Below are 17946 nucleotides of genomic sequence, written 5' to 3' on the forward strand. Positions count from 1 at the left end.
AAAACGCGTCAGCCGCCGACCCTTATAATAATTGTAACTCACATCAACCCACGCATCATTGATATCTTATTCCTGAAAAAATTAGTGGTTTATATAAGCCACAACTCAGTGTATATAAATATTACCTTTAATTCCACGTACAAATATCAAACACAATCATTCACCAACATATATCACCGGAAGTAATAAATATCATACACAATTTAATATTCATATGTATATGCCTCTTCGTCCTTTTCATTATTCTGTGACAGATCAAGCCTGGTATCTGCTCGGGATTTCCATTGTACACGACCCGTAGGTCCCTTATATTTATTTGACCTTTCCACGAATATCCCTCTTTGATTTGACATTTCCATGAAGGCCCCTATTTGCGTATTTTGACCTTTCCACGAAGGCCCCTCTTTGATTTGACCTTTCCACGAAGGTCCCTCTTTGCTCTTTGTATTGACCCGTAGGTCTATTATCATTGTATATGACCCGTAGGTCTATTTTCTTTTCCATTTATATAAGACCCAGGGCAAGATTGTCACATATCCTCTTTAATTCAATTATTCAAATAATTCTAATACTTTATAAAAATATATATCAATTGCACCATTGACATATCCATTGCACCAATCACATACCCACATTATATTACACAATCAATATCAAATAACATATAGCCATTTCAGACTCATATCATATAATTCAAATATTCGCTCTAATTTAACACATAACAATCAATTATATAAAATATATAAAATTAAAAGTATAATTTATACACACCTGATTACAATAGGTCATCTAACTGAGCTCTTGATTCCATCTACTATTTTATAACCCTCCGTCTTAACTGCATAAGCTCAAACCATTAATTTTTTTTTTTTTTTTTATTCAGATTCTCTCCTCTCCCCAGTTCGTCGACTTTTTTCTCCACTTTCTCTGTTATACTCTCTCAAATATGAAATGTCCACCATTAGCTTAGTAGAGGCTCTAAATTAGTCCACGTAATGACATGCATTGTTTCTCTGTCTCACACGTATCATCACATTTCATACACAATATATTTGTTAAAATACTATGACTACTAAAGTTTGATCAATATAAAACGTTTCATAAGTTGGGCGTCCCCATATGCACAAATAATATATAATAAAGAAAAATAAAATTACCTATATAATATTAAAGAAGATCACTACATATAACTACTCCTAAAGTTGAATTAACGTATTCACACGCACACTTATATATGTGCATGTACAATTCATATTAATTTCACATAATTAATTAACATGTTATTTTAATGCTACTAATTTAATATTTTCTATTGCAAATAATATGTAATATGCAAATGACAATAAAAGATACAATATACAAATAATACATGTTTTGGATTAGGGATGTCACAACTTCTCTATAAAGAAAAGGAAAAAATAAACTACTTATAATTACGATAGAGTTAGTTTGAAAGATATATCCTGGACTAATTAATACGATAATTTTGATTTAAAAAAAATCGTGTATGACTTTATTAATTTATTTCATTTTGTATGGTATATCTTCAATTAACTTATTATTAAATGTTTATTATTTATTTTGTATTTATATTTTTTAATATTAGTATTGGTTTTATTAATTATACTAAACCAAAATTAATCAATTTAACTTATCAACATTTTCGAATTTAAAATGAATCACAATCAACTTTTAACCAATAAAATTATTAAATAGAGATTTGTTGTAACCAATTAGTTAATTTAGAAAGTATTAGAAGAATTCCATAATTATAGGAATAGCAAATCTCATTCATCTTAGAAGAGATGACGGTCATAGACTTAGAGCATCCACAGTATCGGCTAGCCGATTCGCGGGACTGGCCGATCGGCTAGCTGAACCATTGCAATCGGCCAGCGGCGAATCGGCCAGAAAATCGGCGTGGGCTAGCCGATTCAGGGGCACTGGCCGCCATTGTGGCGTGCCGATCGGCCAACGCCTATTTTCGGTTTTTTTTTTGAAAACCTATATATACGCGATTTTAGTTTCATTTTTATTTGCACCACTTGCTTTAACGAGTTTTCTCTCTCTAACTTTCTGTACAAGAGCATCATCGAGCGATGAACAACAACAACGAGCGGCTCTCATACGCCCACGGTACCCTGCATCTCGATGGGGACTGATGACGGGGCCCAGCAGTTTAACGTCCCTTGGGGGCGGCTGATGGGGATGATGGCCTGAAAGCGCCGGGGGTGCAGTGGGGTATACCGTGGGGTGGGATGCCTGGCGGGGCTGTGGGAGTCATGCGGGCAAGCCGGCCACGGGGTGCGGGGAGGTATGCCCCAGATGATGACACCGTGATGGCGGGGATGATGTAGCAGGCAGGATGCAAGACGCAGTATGCGCATCCCGGGATGCAATGGGCCACAGTGTGACACTCCGGCCTATCGTCCCTCTCTTGATTTTTCGATCTGCTTCACTTTACACGCTCGACCCCGCTGGAGACGCAGCTCACCGCGATGACCTTCCTCGCTTACCGCATGATATGGGCTGATCGATATCTTGTGGATCCCGGACACTCCCTGTTTCCAAAGCCAGGTCGGGCCGCGCCGAAGAAGAAGAAGGGCAAGACGGTCGGCGAGTCCTCGCAGCCCGGTGTTGACGACACTCCCACGCGGAGGAAGTGGACGGAGGATGAGTACGCCGGGGTGGCCAAGGCGTGGTTGACGGTGTGCGACGATCCGCTGGTTGCGAAACAACCAGCGGGTCGTCAACATGTGGGCGAAGATTAGAGCCGCCTACAGGAGGAACTGCCCGCACGGAAGGACTTCGGCCGGGGAGGAGTGCCTGAAGGGTGGGAGCGCATTAGGGCCGCGGGTCGGCCGTTTTTCGGGGGTTGTACGCCAACGCCTCCGCCGGGCCGACTAGTGGGCGTAATGAGGAGGACGCCCGAGAGGATAGCGGAGAGTCAGGTTTCCTTGTCGGGGAAGTATAAGGAGTTCCTCTTCTGGGAATGCTATGTGTTGCTTCGAAGGACTCCGAGAAGTTCTGTGCGGGGTGCGACGCCGGGTGGCCGAAGAAGCAGAGGCCGAACTATTCCAACCGACTACAGCGTCGCACACGACCTCCCCTCGGATGATGAGGAGTTTCCGTCTCCTCCATCCGTTGCTCGTCGCCCTCGCCCGGTTGGCCAAAAGCGGGCGCAACGGGCAGCGAGGGGAGGATCCCCCCTATCGCCCCATGAGATCATCTCGGCCCACCCACCCCCACGCGCGTACACGTTAATCTCGCGTGCGAAGATGGAGGAACGTATGTTCGAGGTCTTCCAAGAGTGGAAGGCCGCAACCGACCCCACGGAGAAGATGTTCCTCTACTCGATGCTCGAGAACATGCGGGTGGATTTGGATGCCCCGAGGGCACTGGTGGGGGGTTCAGACTCGGGCTCGATACCCCGGGTGGCGGCGGCGAGGATGGCGGCGGCGACGACGAGGAGTAGAGAGTGGCGGGGCTCGTGTGTGGAAGCCCTTTTTTTTTTGAAAAAAATCATGTTTTTTTTAAAAAACTATGTACCTTTTTTTTTAATTAAATGAATGAATTTTTCCGTATATGTCTCGTAAATTTAATTTCGTAATTTAATCGTAAATTTTATTCCGTAAAGTATAGTTGTTTTTGAATTATTTTTATTGTGGCTAATCTATAACTGACTTAAATCTGATGTGACAGATGGATTTTTAGTGCTGCTGATCGTGAGAGTGCCAAAATATATATTTACAAAATATTAATAAAACATCACTCTAAAACATTTTTCTTGTTTGAATATCTCTGTACAAATACATACATATACAGACACAGATACAAATGTCAAAAATGGAGCAGCGGAACAGACATCAATTCATTACTAATTAGTTTGAGTAATGAATAATGTGGTCCCCACCTGACAGTGACTTGACAAGCGCGAGTACCAACGACGCGCTAGAATGACGGTGTGGACGCGCGCGTGGCTAATCGACAAAAGATTTACGGGCTGCGTAAAGTCAGGGAACATTAATTAAATCACGGGCAGTCCGTAACGCCGTCATTCCAAGCCACTTACGCCGTCTCTTTCAATTTGTCGCCAATCGCTCCGAGCCAGCTTGGTTCGGATACCACCAATATTTTGAAAAAAGAAACACAGCTGACAGTCACCAGAGCCAAAATACCAAAAACCTAATATATTGAAATAAAGGAGGAGAGAGAAAGACCGTAAACAAAATAATTTTAGAAATAGAGAGTGCGTGATTGTCTTTTTCTCTAGAGAGAGAAACAGCTGGAGCTTGAAGGAATCTCGGAAAAGATGGGGCAGGTGGTGAAGAAGAAGAAGAAAGGGAGACCGGCCAAGGCAGATCCCAAGCAGACGGAACGCGACCTGCGCCGGAGCCACCGCCGCCGCAGTGTGAAGTACGTCTTCGACCTAGACGACTACTTCGACGAGGACCAAGTGTTCGCGGACGAAGAGGACCAGCTGCGGAGGGAGAAGAAGCTCAAGCACCTGCTCAAGCTCCAGAGTGGCGGCGAGCCTAATCGGCGCGTGCAGCAGGCGTCGGAGCCGTCGAAGAGGCGGAAAATCGGCGAAGAAATGGACGAGGACGTGGATGACAGAAATGAATATGATGATGAAGACGAAGAAGAGGTGATTAATGACTGATTATGAGTTTATTATTGTTTCGATCTGGAAGTGAAGTGGGGCGAAATATGGCAACTTTTCAAATGAAGCGGAATTGGATTAATTTATAGATGCATTTATTAATTGTAGAGGGAATCCACCTCACATTTTTCTAATTGGGCAGGAAGGGGATTCTGTTGTATGTATAGGCGTGTGGGATGGTGTTTGTGTTGATGTATATGTAACGGTCGGGTCAACTGTCAAAAATCTAACCCCCACAGAATCTGATCTCTCCCTTTCTCTCTCCTCTCTCTATCTCTAGGCAGAATGTATTGTTTTGTGTTGTACGCACACTCATGTTCCCACTTACTCACGCATGTTGTCTGCCTTCGTTTTCTGATAGGCACGCCGACTTTCGTGGGGATACATAGATAGACAGGAGTAGTAGCATTTATTAAGTTATGTTTATTTATTGGTGGCTTTTCTTTCTTCTTCACAGGTTAGAGATACAAGGCCACAACTCAAAGCACAGGACTCACAACCAGGTGTGTTTTTCTGTCACCTTGCCTCACGAGCTACCTTTCTTAGTCGAATTTGTTGATGAATTGGGATTGTGCAGGCTCGCCTTGTGAGCTGCCGCTGCCTCTGCCTCATAAGAAGACATTGGAGTTGATTTTGGACAAGTTGCAGAGGTGTGCTGCTACTTCTTTATGAATTGGATTGCCTAATGGTGTGTCTTTGTAATGTTTAATGCCTCTCCTTTTTCCATTTCTTCTGCAGGAAAGATATTTATGGTGTTTATGCAGAACCGGTTGATCCAGAAGAGGTAAGCACGAGGTTTTGTTCAGGGTGTTTTGGCAATGCGGTGTGCTTCCTTGAGATTCTAAATCAGGTTGGTTCATTGTTGGTGTAGCTTCCAGATTACTTTGATGTGATAGATCATCCAATGGATTTCGCTACTGTGAGGAACAATCTACGAAATGGATTATATGCAACTTTCAAGCAATTTGAGGTTAGATCTGTCCGCCCCTTTCTGTTGTCTGCTTATTTTTAATCTCCCTTTGTTTCGATTTTCAAAAAGGGGCATGTTTGTATTTATTCTTCTGGAGACATCCTTGTTATTTTTTGCCTTTTGCCTTCTGTTAGGAAAGGTATGATCAACAGTACTATGTTTGATTGTGCCAAACATACATTGTTTTGTCTTGGCTTCTTTGGATCCGTATCATTTAATTGTTGATCTGAATTTTCATACCGTTTGTTAGGTGTTCTGTTAGTTAAGCTGAAATCCGCACCCTTACTTTAACACACATGCCTTTTAAGTAGTAGAGTTAATATGGCTCTACTGCAGCTCTCTGGCTTCTCTATATAGTAGTTCTGATGTCTCAGTTATATCTTTTGGCATGTTTGGTAGGGGTGATAACCCATTTAGGGAGACATTTTTGTTCATGGATTTCCATCCCTAAATGAGTTATCACCCCTACCAAACATGGCCTTAGCCTATCTGCATTTGTTATGAAGTGTGTGCTTTCCTTGTGAGGACTGATTTGTTTCTCAATCGTCATTTTAAGATGAGAAGTTAGATAACAGATAAACTTTGCTAGTATCAAGTTTCTTTGTTAACAGTCTTTTTTTATTATATGTTAGCTAATCTTTTGAAGTGCTGTGCTACTGCTGATTGTCTCAAATACAAAGATTCGAAAAATAATTTTTGAAACTTTAGATATGTGATAATGGGTAAATTATTCTGTATCCTGACAACTAGCTTTTGTTTGTGCTAATATATAATGCTTATGAGATTTATCTCTGCTGTAAATATTAAAACAATAATTTGCAATACTCTTAATATTATATGTGCATGGTCTCTTTATTATGTGTTAGTTTTCTCTCTCTGCAAGTCTGTATCTGATCTTTTCTGAATTTCTCATCTTGCTGGATTTTTAGCTGTTTAGTGAATATAGCATTTTTCATGTGCTATAGGAGTTTCTAAACTGCCTGTTTTCTTGCTTGTTCTGTCATTTACTTTCAGTTGCAGATAAAATCCTAACAAGTAAACTTCTTTGTGTAGTACTGTATTATATTTTCGTCCTCGGCATCTGCTTGAAAGATAATTCCTTCTTGCATTTTCTGTCACCTATCCTAGTAGTTAGCATTGCTAGAATGTCATTGTTAGTTTTCTGCTATAACTTCATTATACATGTTTCCAAATTTGCAACCTTTTTCGCAGCCTGACTTTAAATATTTTCTGTTTTGTAGAGTGATGTTTTCCTCATTTGTTCAAATGCAATGCAGTATAATGCACCGGATACCATATATCACAAACAGGTAAAGGCCGACATTGCCTCTTTCAAAGATCATTCATTATACCATTTTATTTCTGTTAAGTAATATCTATTCATTTGAAAAGGCACGCACCATTCAAGAGTTGGCAAAAAGGAAATTTCACAAGATAAGGCTTACTTTTGAGCGCAATGACAAACCTGAACAGAGATCAAGATCTGGCTCTCTTTCAAAAAAGCAAATCAAAAGGCCTTTGATCCGGACAGGGAAAGAACCTGTTGGCTCTGATTTTTCATCAGGAGCTACTCTTGCAACAGCTGGTGATATTCAGAATATTACCAGTGTTGTGTCTGAGAAAGCTGGTTGTATAGATCGGCTTGTTGAAGGAAGTTCTTTCTTTAATGACAACAATTTGGACAAAGGGGAAGACTTGCTGTCTGGTACCTCCTGAATCTAATCAACATGTTTATCTGCTGTATTATCAGTATTTTTATGGATCCCTCTTTATGTGCAATTGAACTGCTTTCACAATTTTCATGTTATTAGGGGCAGCCTGGGAATAGAACCGATAACCTGAGCATATGATTTCCATTTTCAGCACAAGTTTTCTTGTTTGTGCTGTATTTGCTGACTACATGTTCATCTTCTTCTCATAGGAAGGGCCCTCCCATCTCGATTTGCTAGGAGATCAACATTTGTACAAGAGGAAAATCGCCATGTGACATATAACGTATCACAAGATGAAAATCGCCGTTCGACATATAACATATCATTGTCTCAGCCTATGGACCGCTCGGAATCTATATTCTCAACGTTTGATGGTGAAACCAAGCATCTGATGCCTGTATGAATCTCAAGGGTTTATATTTCACTTTTTGTCATCAAGTATATAAGTTTTTGTTACATTAACTGGTATTGTTTTTGGTTATCCAGGTAGGGCTTTATTCCGATCATGCATATGCTAGAAGCCTTTCTCGATTTGCTGCAACTCTTGGATCTGTTGCCTGGAAAGTTGCTTCTAAAAGAATAGAACAAGCACTACCTCAGGGATTCAAATTTGGTCAGGGTTGGGTCGGGGAGTATGAGCCACTTCCAACTCCAGTATTGATGCTGGAAAATTGTAGTGTGAAGGAACCACCATTTTTCACGAAAGCACAGCCAGCTGTCGAACCTAGGAACTTTAACCAGGTGCCTTTAATCTCGAATGCTTCCAAGGAAATCCCAGGTAATTTTCCTTTCTTCGAACAAAAGCTGCCATTTCTTGGTCCTGCTGGAATCAGATCACCTGCTCCTATCATCATGGCTCAACCAATCAGAGGGAGTATATCAGAGACAAAGCAGTCATTCTTTCTGTCTCCTGGGATTAGACCTAGTGGTTCTCATAATCTCGGCTACGTTAATCAAAATTCACAATCCAGAAGTCTGCTTGAATCTGACAAAAAGGCTCAGAAGCAGGTTCAGTCAAACAGTCCACGTGCACTAAGTAGAACTGCCACCGGTTCTGTTGGCAGCAGGCAGTTTCCTAGGTCGGAAGTGGAATCTTCTAGGTCCGTTGATTCCTCTCCAAAGAACATGCATTTTTCTCAATCCGGATCTTCTAAACAGCCCGATCATAGTAATGGTGTTGCTTTTGGAGGATTTCCTAATGGAAGAGTCAACAGTAATAAGGTTGATGGTAATACAGTGATTAGTTTGTCTGGTGAGTCGACTAAACCACCTAGCTATTATCCCCACGAACAGGGTCAGGGTCTCAGCGACCCAGTTCAGTTGATGAGAATGTTGGCAGATCACAATCAACAAAAATCCTCAAATAAGTCATCAGGCGATGCTCCTCAAGTTTTAACATCACAACCATCCTTGGGCAGCAGCGGGTGGAACAGCAATGATCCAAATAATGCAGCTATGGCTGCTGCACGTGCGTGGATGTCTATAGGGGCAGCAGGGCTAAGGTCAGTTACTGAAAATGTCAACCCGAACAAGAACCACATGTATGGTGATCCAGTCTACAACCCTTCTCGTAATATCCAGTCACAGATCCGTGGAGAATTTCCTTCTTCCGGAATGCAAGTTCGGCCAGACAAGAACAGCGCTCCAATGCACACCTTTGTACCACAAGGGCCAATACCAACGCTAGTAGGGAACCAAATACAGTTTCAGAACCAGCGAATGATGTTTCCACAGCTGGCTCCTGCTGACTTGTCCCGGTTCCAACTGCAGTCTCCCTGGTACAATGTGAGCCCGCAAATGCATTCAAGACAGAAGCAGGAATCACTTCCTCCTGACTTGAACATTGGTTTCCAATCATCGGGGTCACCAGGAAGGCCGTCTTCAGGCGTTCTGGTAGATTCTCAGCAGCCTGATTTGGCTCTCCAACTCTGAGAGCAACTGCATTGTTAGTCTTGGTTCAAAACTCAGCACGCGCCTTTGGGAAATTTTGTGTAGGATCATATGTCTGGTGTAACAGAGCCCATGTTCGACATCTATTGCGATCCTTGGAGGGGAGGGGCAGATACGAGTTATCCAGTTATTCAGTTTAGGTGTAGAGTAGATAAAAGCTAAAAAGAAAATGGTGGGAGGCTGGTTTATATGTAAGCAGTGGGGTTCGTTTTGTGTTAGAAATGTATTTAGAAGGTATTGTTTTGTAGTGGGGAGCTGAAGGAATCAGCATTTTAGCTGTGAGATTATTTGAAGAGAATAATTTTGTGTTTGCAGCTTCGGACGTTATGGTTGGTGAAATGGGAGTCAAGGTTTTTACCTTAGTTCTTGGGGTTCATTCAATTAGAATTTAGAGATTTTTGTAATTTTCACCCCACCATATTTTGAAGAAAATATTCAGTAGTTCATCCACAGGGGCCGTTTTTTACACCTTTCTTTCGAAATCTATACTACACTATGAATTGACAGCAATCACCATGCATGCTGCTATATTTGCAAGGAAAAATTAGCTATGCTGAGAAAAAAAGCAGGCAGGATTCTGCTCATGACCAAGTAAACAACACAGCATAACCAATTCATTAGATAGCTTCGGGAGTTGAATGAGAAACAGAAATGGAACAGTCCAAATTGGATACTGAATTGACAAAAAGATGGCATATATAAATGCCAGGCTCTAGAATAATTTTATTTTAATTTGGACAGCAATTAGCAGAGAGAACTTCAAGCTTTCACTTGTTCTAAAATACATGTACTATAGGACAGACATATATAGCTCCAACTGAAGTTATAAATCACAGGAAGAATTTCACTGTTGTATCTCATTTCAGACTCTTTACCCCAAGTAGCATTGAGATAACCACTACAGTTCTTCTACACAGAAGATGATCCAACATATTTTTTCAATCTAAAAACAGACAATAGGTTACAACTTACTTAAATTCCTACCTCAGCAAAACAATATAGCTGTAAAATCCTCTATAACTTACTTAACTCCCTACCTCAGTAAAACAATAGAACTGTAAAAGTAGAGGATGCTATCAAAGTAAACTGAAAACCTGAAGTGAATGAGGAGATGCAAAAGTACATCATTTCTCCAAAGCATGAATCTCGAAAGAATGATGGACAAACTCATAATAGTGACACTAAGAAGAGCCAAACCATTATCCATCAATCTGAATCCCTAAGGAACTCTGCTCCTGCAATAATCTCTATTAAGTCGCCAGTGATCTTTGCCTGCCTTTCGCGATTCAAAGTCATTGAAAGGGACTTCTTCAACTCCACCGCGTTATCAGTTGCGTTACTCATTGCATTCATCCTAGAAGCCAGCTCACTGGCAAATGACTCCTGCAATGCCCTCAAGATCTGGCTATTCAAATACAGAGGCATCAGCGCGTCAAGAATCTGCGCAGGATCCTGCTCGAACTCATAAACAGGCACGACTCCCTTCTTCTTCTTCTTCACTGTCACGTGATCCCTCTCGACTGCCAACTTCCCTCCCTTGGTAGTCAGTCGAAAGAACTCGTCATCCCCTACATCGACACTCCTCCCATTGACATCCCGAACTTCCCCCTCCGCAGACAGAGGAAGCAGCGTGTGCACAACCGGATCAGACTTGATCAACGAAACGAATTTGGTATACAAAAGCTCAACTTTATCAACTTCCTCACACAGAAACAATGAAAAAATGTAATCAGCAATGACTTGAGCTTCTTTAGTGGTGGGGAAGCTCTGCCCCTCAACAAACCTATCCACCTTCACATCATCCCTCCTTCTAAAATAGGCATTCCCCTTTTTCCCAACGCTGATCAAAGTGCAATCCAGCCCTTGATTCCTCAATTCCTCCATCCGCAGCTCGGCCTTCTTCAGTATGGCGCTATTGAAACCCCCGCAAAGCCCCCTCTCGCCGGTGACGACGATTAGGGCAACAGTCCTGACGGGCCTAACGGCCGTTAAAGGGACTTCCACGTCATCCAATTGGCACTGCTCGTTGATGCTGTAGAGCATCTCGACGAGGGATTCGGCAAAGGGGCGGCCGTTGATGACGGCCTCCTGAGCTCTCCGCACCTTCGCCGCCGCTACGAGCTTCATCGCTTCGGTGACTTTTTGCGTGCTCTTCACCGTCTCGATTCGGTCTCGAATTTGACGGAGGCCGCATTGAATCGATGGGAGGCTTGGGGGATGAGAGGTGCGAGAGAGGGGAAGGCGGAGAAGTGGAAAGGGGTTGAGGTGAGAGTGGAAGGATATTGAAGCGCAGTTGTTGGGGGAGATAAGAGAAGACATCTAATCGATTTTTGTCTTCAACTTGTTAGAGATTTCTATAATGAGCTTTGATCGGGAAAGCAAAGAAACAGTCCATAGAAGCAAATGAGTTGTTGATGGGTGATTATTCCGGCGACGATGGATAGAATCGGCGCGGGAGTGTTGGGAGGGGAGAATGAGGTTGGTGGAACAAGAAAACCGGTTCTAGCCGCAGATCCGGTTTAATTAAAGGGCCTGGTCGGTGCACTTGATCGGCCTAGCCATTGGGTAGAGTAATAATGCCCAACGCCAAACATATTGGATTCTAATCTAATTTTTATATTTATATTCATTTATTTAATGAAAAATTAAACAATTTTATGCTACTTATCTCATTATGTAATTCTTTTGAGTCATTATAAATCAAACCACCATTCTGTATCAGATAGGATGCGAGTACAATATAACTTCATACTACCATTATTATAATAATAATAATAATAATAATAATAATAATAATAATAATAATAATAATAATAATAATAATAATTGAGAAATTTAATCATGGGAAAGTTTAAGGCAAACAAGAAAATACTATTCCCTTCGTTACATATTAATGGATACATTTCTTTGCAGCGTGGGATTTGAAAAAAATTATACTGTTAAGTAAAATAAGTAATGAAAGAATAAAGTAGAAGATGAAAAAGATAAAAGGATAAAGAGAAAATAGAGTAAGAAAAAGTAACTGGAAAAAATATGTTGCATTTTACTAGAAAAAAGACATGACTCCACTGCCATAGAACGTACTAAAATAGCAAAATGACTCAACTGCTATGGAACAGAGGGAGTACTAGTACTAATACTAGGGGATATTCGGTTTGTAAGATTGTTTCTCGGGATCAAATATGTAGTGCATTTGGTTCATGAGATTCAATCCCACAACTCAATCATGAAATAATTAGTCATGACTATCTCAATCCTAAAATACATCTCAATATTATTTTATCTAAGAAACTGAAGACCGTCCCTAATTTTTACTATAGCTATTTTGTTCCGAACTTCCGACCACGAGCTCATAATTTACCAATAATTAAATTAATTAATGTTATGGGTATGCGATGAATATGATGATAGCTTCCTATAATCTTTCTTCTTTCTACCTCTCCTTTTAAGGAATAATTTCTCAAATCATATGTAGGTGAAGTTTTAAGAATTTAAGAAAACTTTAATGCCCTTAATAATTATGTTAACTTTAATACTTAATTAATGTAATATCCACTTTTCGGGTACAATAATTCAGAATTAATGAAAATGATTTCTACTTATCAATTTATATAAGGATGAATGACAATTCTGAACTATGTCACTCAATTTTCATGAACTTATATTAAATCAATGACGTGTGTGGAGTAGTATATAGTATATACACGTTAGGCATTTTTTTTCAATTATAAAAATTTGAACACGAACATAGCAACTAAAAATGGCTAACCAAAGAAATCAGTACCACTTATTTTGCGATCCAATGTACTTGTTTTGAAAGCATGATTCTAACTTTATTTATTCTTCAAGAATTACTTTTATCTCGAATATTAATCCGTGCAATTTAAGGCAAATTCTTGCAGCTTTATGCCAATTTGATCGCGACCAAATTGAGAATTTTCTGTCCATCATCTTAGACTTACTCTCATCAATAAGTAATTCTCATATCCGTGGAGTGAGTAAATTTACTATTCCAAATTTGAACGCCACTGACGTACTCTAAATTTACTCTTTTTACTCCAATGTTGTTAAAAAAACATATCTTTTGAAAGCTCGATTATATTTTGCATCACGAGATCATAATGACATAATTAAAGTTCCAACTTGCACCATTAAGATACAATTTGAGCATATATGTATTAACATGAAATTGGTCCCATTCCAATTAAATTATGATGCATTGACCTAACTGATATAAATTTTATAATTAAATTATGCTAGCCGACCATATTACATCTCATCTCATCATCATACTAAAATCTGAGTACTTAAAGTAAAGCGCGTTACGATAAAAAATAAATAAAAAAGAATACGAAAGCGTGATGAAATCTCTCTTATAGTCCAAGTGCGTGGAATCTAAGCTATTCGTAATACCAATCCAGCCAGATCAAACGGGTTAACCATAGTCAGATCAAATCCTTAACCATAGTTAACTTTTTCTCCCATTTATTTTTTATTTTTAAAATTTATTGTGTGGCTACACACCGCCTCTATCTCCTCTATAAATTGGCCCATAGCCAAACTCAGTTTCTTCATCAATTTCCTTTCCACTCTCGGAATCATCTCCTAAATCGTAAGGTGCGTCTCTCTCTTTTTTATCTTTCAATCGTAAAATTGTCGCGATCATGCTGCTTTCATGATTTGTGATCCCAAGTCAAATTTCCAATTTCTTGTGGTGATTTTGCTTGTTGAAATTTATTGGATTACGATTTTGAATTAGTTTACTTTGATCCAGCGGTATCTGTTATGGATTTCTTGTAGGCAGAATTATTTTTTGTTGTTGAAATTATTCCTAATCCTTGATCTTTAAATTGGACGTGATTTTTGCCTTTGATTGGATCATTCCGTTTGATTGTGTTTTCAGAAGTAAAAAATTAGGGTTTGTTCTTGAAATCGGACGTGATCATCTTTTTCGAATCAATATTAGGGTTTTTCTTACTGAAATTGGTCCTCTGCCTTTGCAATTGTTGATTGACAGGCGATCGGATCCCGGTTCGAAAGTAAAAATCCAACAAGGTTGATGGTTGAGGTAGACATTACAATTCCATCTGCTTTTGACCCATTTGCTGAGGCGAAGGACTCGGGGACGAAGGAATATGTGCATATACGCATCCAGCAGAGGAATGGCAAGAAAAGTTTAACGACAGTGCAGGGGCTGAAAAAGGAATTCAGCTACGAGAAGATTCTGAAAGATCTGAAGAAGGAGTTTTGCTGCAACGGCAACGTGGTCCAGGACAAGGAGCTGGGCAAGGTCATTCAGCTGCAGGGCGATCAGCGCAAGAATGTCTCGCACTTCTTGACCACTGCTGGCCTCGTCAAGAAAGATCAGATCAAGATTCATGGCTTCTAAGCCTTAGATTTTGAAGCTGCTCATGTTTTAATTGTGTGTTTTTTTTTACATATTTTGATTTGCTACTCTCCCTTGATGATCATACTCTATGGGGTGTTTGCTAAATTGTACTAACATCTGTGTTTGGTATTTATCTAATAATATAAGTTCTACTTGTTTACAATTAAAATGTGTTTTTTTGAGTCTCGAAACAAGTTTATACAGATTAGAAGAAAGTAAATGACTGGTACTACTTTTCTATGTGCAAATAAGGTGCATTTTTTTAAGTATATGTCATTTTCGTAATATAAGTATATGTCATTTTCGTAATATGTTGAGGATTGTCTGGAACCTTCATACTTTTTCTGGACTAATGAATATAATTGGTGGTTGAAGGGCATTTTAGATATAAATGCAAAAGTGATTATATCATTTAGTGGCGCGTGACAGTATTTAAAATTTGATTGTCGCAGAAAATATTATACTACTAGCAAAGTAAAAGAACTCAAAAACAGAGTTATCTCCATCTTTGAGAAGTGTTTTCGATCAATCATTTTCGCTTGAATTCACAAATGGGCCATAACTCCATTCATCTTATGAAAAAGATAGGCGCATGCCACGTTAGTGTAGGTACAACCGTACAAAAGATGAAGGCAAACCAACAAGTTGTGTTGATGAGACTGAATGTGTGGCGACTGGCGATGAGATATGTTTCCACTGCCTCATTGGCCATTCATTATCTATGCACTCAACGTAGAATATATTCGGAAGCTACCTCCCCACCCTATCTGTCCATTCTACCATGTCTTAGTCAATTGTCGAAATAGGAGCTGATTACTTAATTCAAACACAATTTGATCACTTATTTGCAAGCTACTACTACTGAGGAGGTGGATGTGACCTTGAGCTATCATTCAAATTCCTGAACTCGCTCAAATGGTTAAAAACATGTCTCCGTGAGAATGGAAAATTCAATCACCATCCTTTTGTTCATTTCTTTCTCAAATTATTAGTTAGAATTTACTCCCTTCGTTCCATAATAATGGTCACTCTTATTGTGATCACGGATTTAAGAAATGTATAGAAAAATTAGTTGGAAAAATTAGTGGAATGTAAGACTATTTTTTATATTGGTTTTATAATAAGATGTGAGTGAAGTGAGCTAGTGGAATGTGAGACCTATTTACCATATGATAAAAATGAAATGTGACAGTTATTATGGGATGGACCAAAATGGAAAAAAGTGACAACTGACGGATCGATTGAGTAATATTTTAGAGAATCACTTTAAAGATATCTCAAATAGATTGCAAAATGATATAAAAATCTAAATTTTCTTATCAAATCATTGAAATAGAGAATCTACTAAACACGCCTTGGACTATTTGGATAGGCAAAAAGAGTTCCTACAGTTTTGTAAATACTCATACATCTTTAACTGTTTGGGCAGACCGTTGTCTTTTTACAAAATTAGTACTCCCTCCGTCCCATTAAAGATGACCTACTTACCTTTTTGATTTGTTCCAATTAAGATGACCCATTACTTAAAATGGAAACACTTTTATCTCTACTTTATTCCCTCTCTCTACTTTACTCTCTCATCTTACCACACAAAATATAACTGCATAAAATCTCGTGCCGCTCAAAAAAGGGGTCATCTTCCTTGGGACGGAGGTAGTATATATTTTTTAAATTAGAAATATTAATCTACTAGATTCATAAGTAATTCATAAATATCTAAAGTATTGCTCATATTTCTTCCCTTTATTAATACGAGTGATCAGTATACGAATCTTGACCCTCCTGACCCATGCTCAGAAAAAAGGGAACTAAAACTAGTTTACAAGTCATATTCAATTGTTGTGGGAGTAAGAGCATCTCCAATGCTAAATAGGCCAGCAATAGGCTAGCCATTCTCTCTCTCTGCCACGTCAGCAGCACTAAAAATCTACCTGCCACATCAGATTTAGGCCAGCCACAATAAAAATAATTCAAAATATACTACATTTACGAAATTAAAATTACGGAATTAAATTTACGACACATATACGGGAAAATTAATCCATTCCATTCAAAAAAAGTACAAAGATTTTAAAAAAAAGTACATGATTTTTTTTTAAAAAAAAAAAGGGCTTCCACACACGAGCCCCGCCACTCTCTACTCCTCATCGCTGTCGCCGCCGCCGCTGGCCGCATTGCCGCCACCCGTGGTATCTGAGCCCACGTCGGAACCCCCTAGCCGTGCCCTCGCGACATCCAAATCAACCCGCATGCTCCTCGAGCATCGAGTGAAGAAACATCTTCTCCGTGGGGCGGGCGTCCTCCCTCATTACGCCCGCCCACTAGTGAGCGGGACGGAGGGCGTTTGCGTACAACACCGAAAAATGGCCGACAGCGGCCCTGATGCGCTCCCACCCCTTCCGGACCTCCTCCCCGCTGAAGTCCTTTCCGTGCGGGCAATGCCTCCTGTAGGCAGCTCTAATCTTCGCCCACATGTTGACGACCCGCTGGTTGTTCGCAACCAGCGGATCGTCGCACACCTCCAACCACCCCCTGGCCACCCCAGCGTACTCATCTTCCGTCCACTTCCTCCGGCCGGGAGTGTCGTCAACAACGGGCTGCGACGACTCGCCGACCGCCTTGGCCTTCCCCCTCGTCTTCTTCTTCTTCTTCGCCGCGGCCCGCCCTCTACTGAACGAGAGTGTCCGGATCGTCTATATTGATCCTCAGCGGCCATGCAACAGACAAAAGGTCATCGCGCATGGAACCTGCGCTTCCACTCGGGGTCGACGTGTGAGACGAAGCCGTCAAAAATCCAGAGAGGGACGCACAGACCGTGTCCCCCTCGGTGTGACCCCCGCATCCCTCCCCGCCACATCTTCATCTCGCCGCAAAGATTCTGCTTGCCGCATCTCGGGGGCATACTCCTCCCCACCCGTCGCTCCCCGCTCCCCTCAGCCCCTCTGCCCTCGCAAGATCCCCACTGTGATACTCCCCGCCATACCCTCGGGTTCCTCCCCGCATCCCCCGTGCTGCACTGTGCTAATATCCCATCAACTCGCCCAAGGGACGTTGGGGTTCCGCCCATCCGCCCGCCCCATCTTCGGCCCCATCCAGCATCCCATGTGGTCGCGGGAGCCCCGAGATCCACTCGTCACCTGGACCGGACTCGTTGTTGTGATCCATCGCTCAATGATGCTCTTGAATACAGTTAGTTAGAGAGAGAGAAAACTCGTTAAAACAAGTGGTGCAAAATGAAAAATGAAACGAAAATCGCGTTTAT

At 40.8% G+C, this 17946-nt stretch overlaps 3 protein-coding genes across 4 annotated transcripts; 2 read left to right on the forward strand and 1 right to left on the reverse strand.

Moving 5' to 3' along the window:
- The first annotated feature begins 4185 nt into the window (after positions 1-4185).
- On the forward strand, positions 4186-9657 carry LOC125191871. Its single transcript, XM_048089300.1, has 9 exons — positions 4186-4648; positions 5121-5166; positions 5241-5313; positions 5402-5447; positions 5535-5633; positions 6875-6943; positions 7026-7338; positions 7555-7742; positions 7832-9657. Exons 1-9 carry the CDS (start codon positions 4313-4315, stop codon positions 9275-9277), a joined length of 2616 nt encoding a protein of 871 aa, XP_047945257.1. The 5' UTR covers positions 4186-4312; the 3' UTR covers positions 9278-9657.
- A 446-nt stretch (positions 9658-10103) lies between these two features.
- LOC125191872 (ATP synthase gamma chain 2, chloroplastic-like) lies at positions 10104-11857 on the reverse strand. The gene has a single exon (XM_048089301.1). It carries the CDS (start codon positions 11612-11614, stop codon positions 10502-10504), a length of 1113 nt encoding a protein of 370 aa, XP_047945258.1. The 5' UTR covers positions 11615-11857; the 3' UTR covers positions 10104-10501.
- Positions 11858-13766: 1909 nt separating this feature from the next.
- LOC125196520 (protein translation factor SUI1 homolog 1) lies at positions 13767-14847 on the forward strand. 2 transcript variants are annotated; one of them, XM_048095065.1, is made up of 2 exons: positions 13767-13912; positions 14313-14847. In XM_048095065.1, exon 2 carries the CDS (start codon positions 14355-14357, stop codon positions 14682-14684), a length of 330 nt encoding a protein of 109 aa, XP_047951022.1. In that variant the 5' UTR covers positions 13767-13912; positions 14313-14354; the 3' UTR covers positions 14685-14847. The 2 variants fall into 2 exon arrangements, with proteins under 2 accessions (XP_047951022.1, XP_047951024.1); XM_048095067.1 differs by having other exon boundaries at positions 13783-13907.
- The last annotated feature ends 3099 nt before the right edge of the window (positions 14848-17946 follow it).

The sequence above is a fragment of the Salvia hispanica genome, chromosome 6, assembly GCF_023119035.1.
Source record: "Salvia hispanica cultivar TCC Black 2014 chromosome 6, UniMelb_Shisp_WGS_1.0, whole genome shotgun sequence".
Lineage (NCBI taxonomy): Eukaryota > Viridiplantae > Streptophyta > Magnoliopsida > Lamiales > Lamiaceae > Salvia > Salvia hispanica.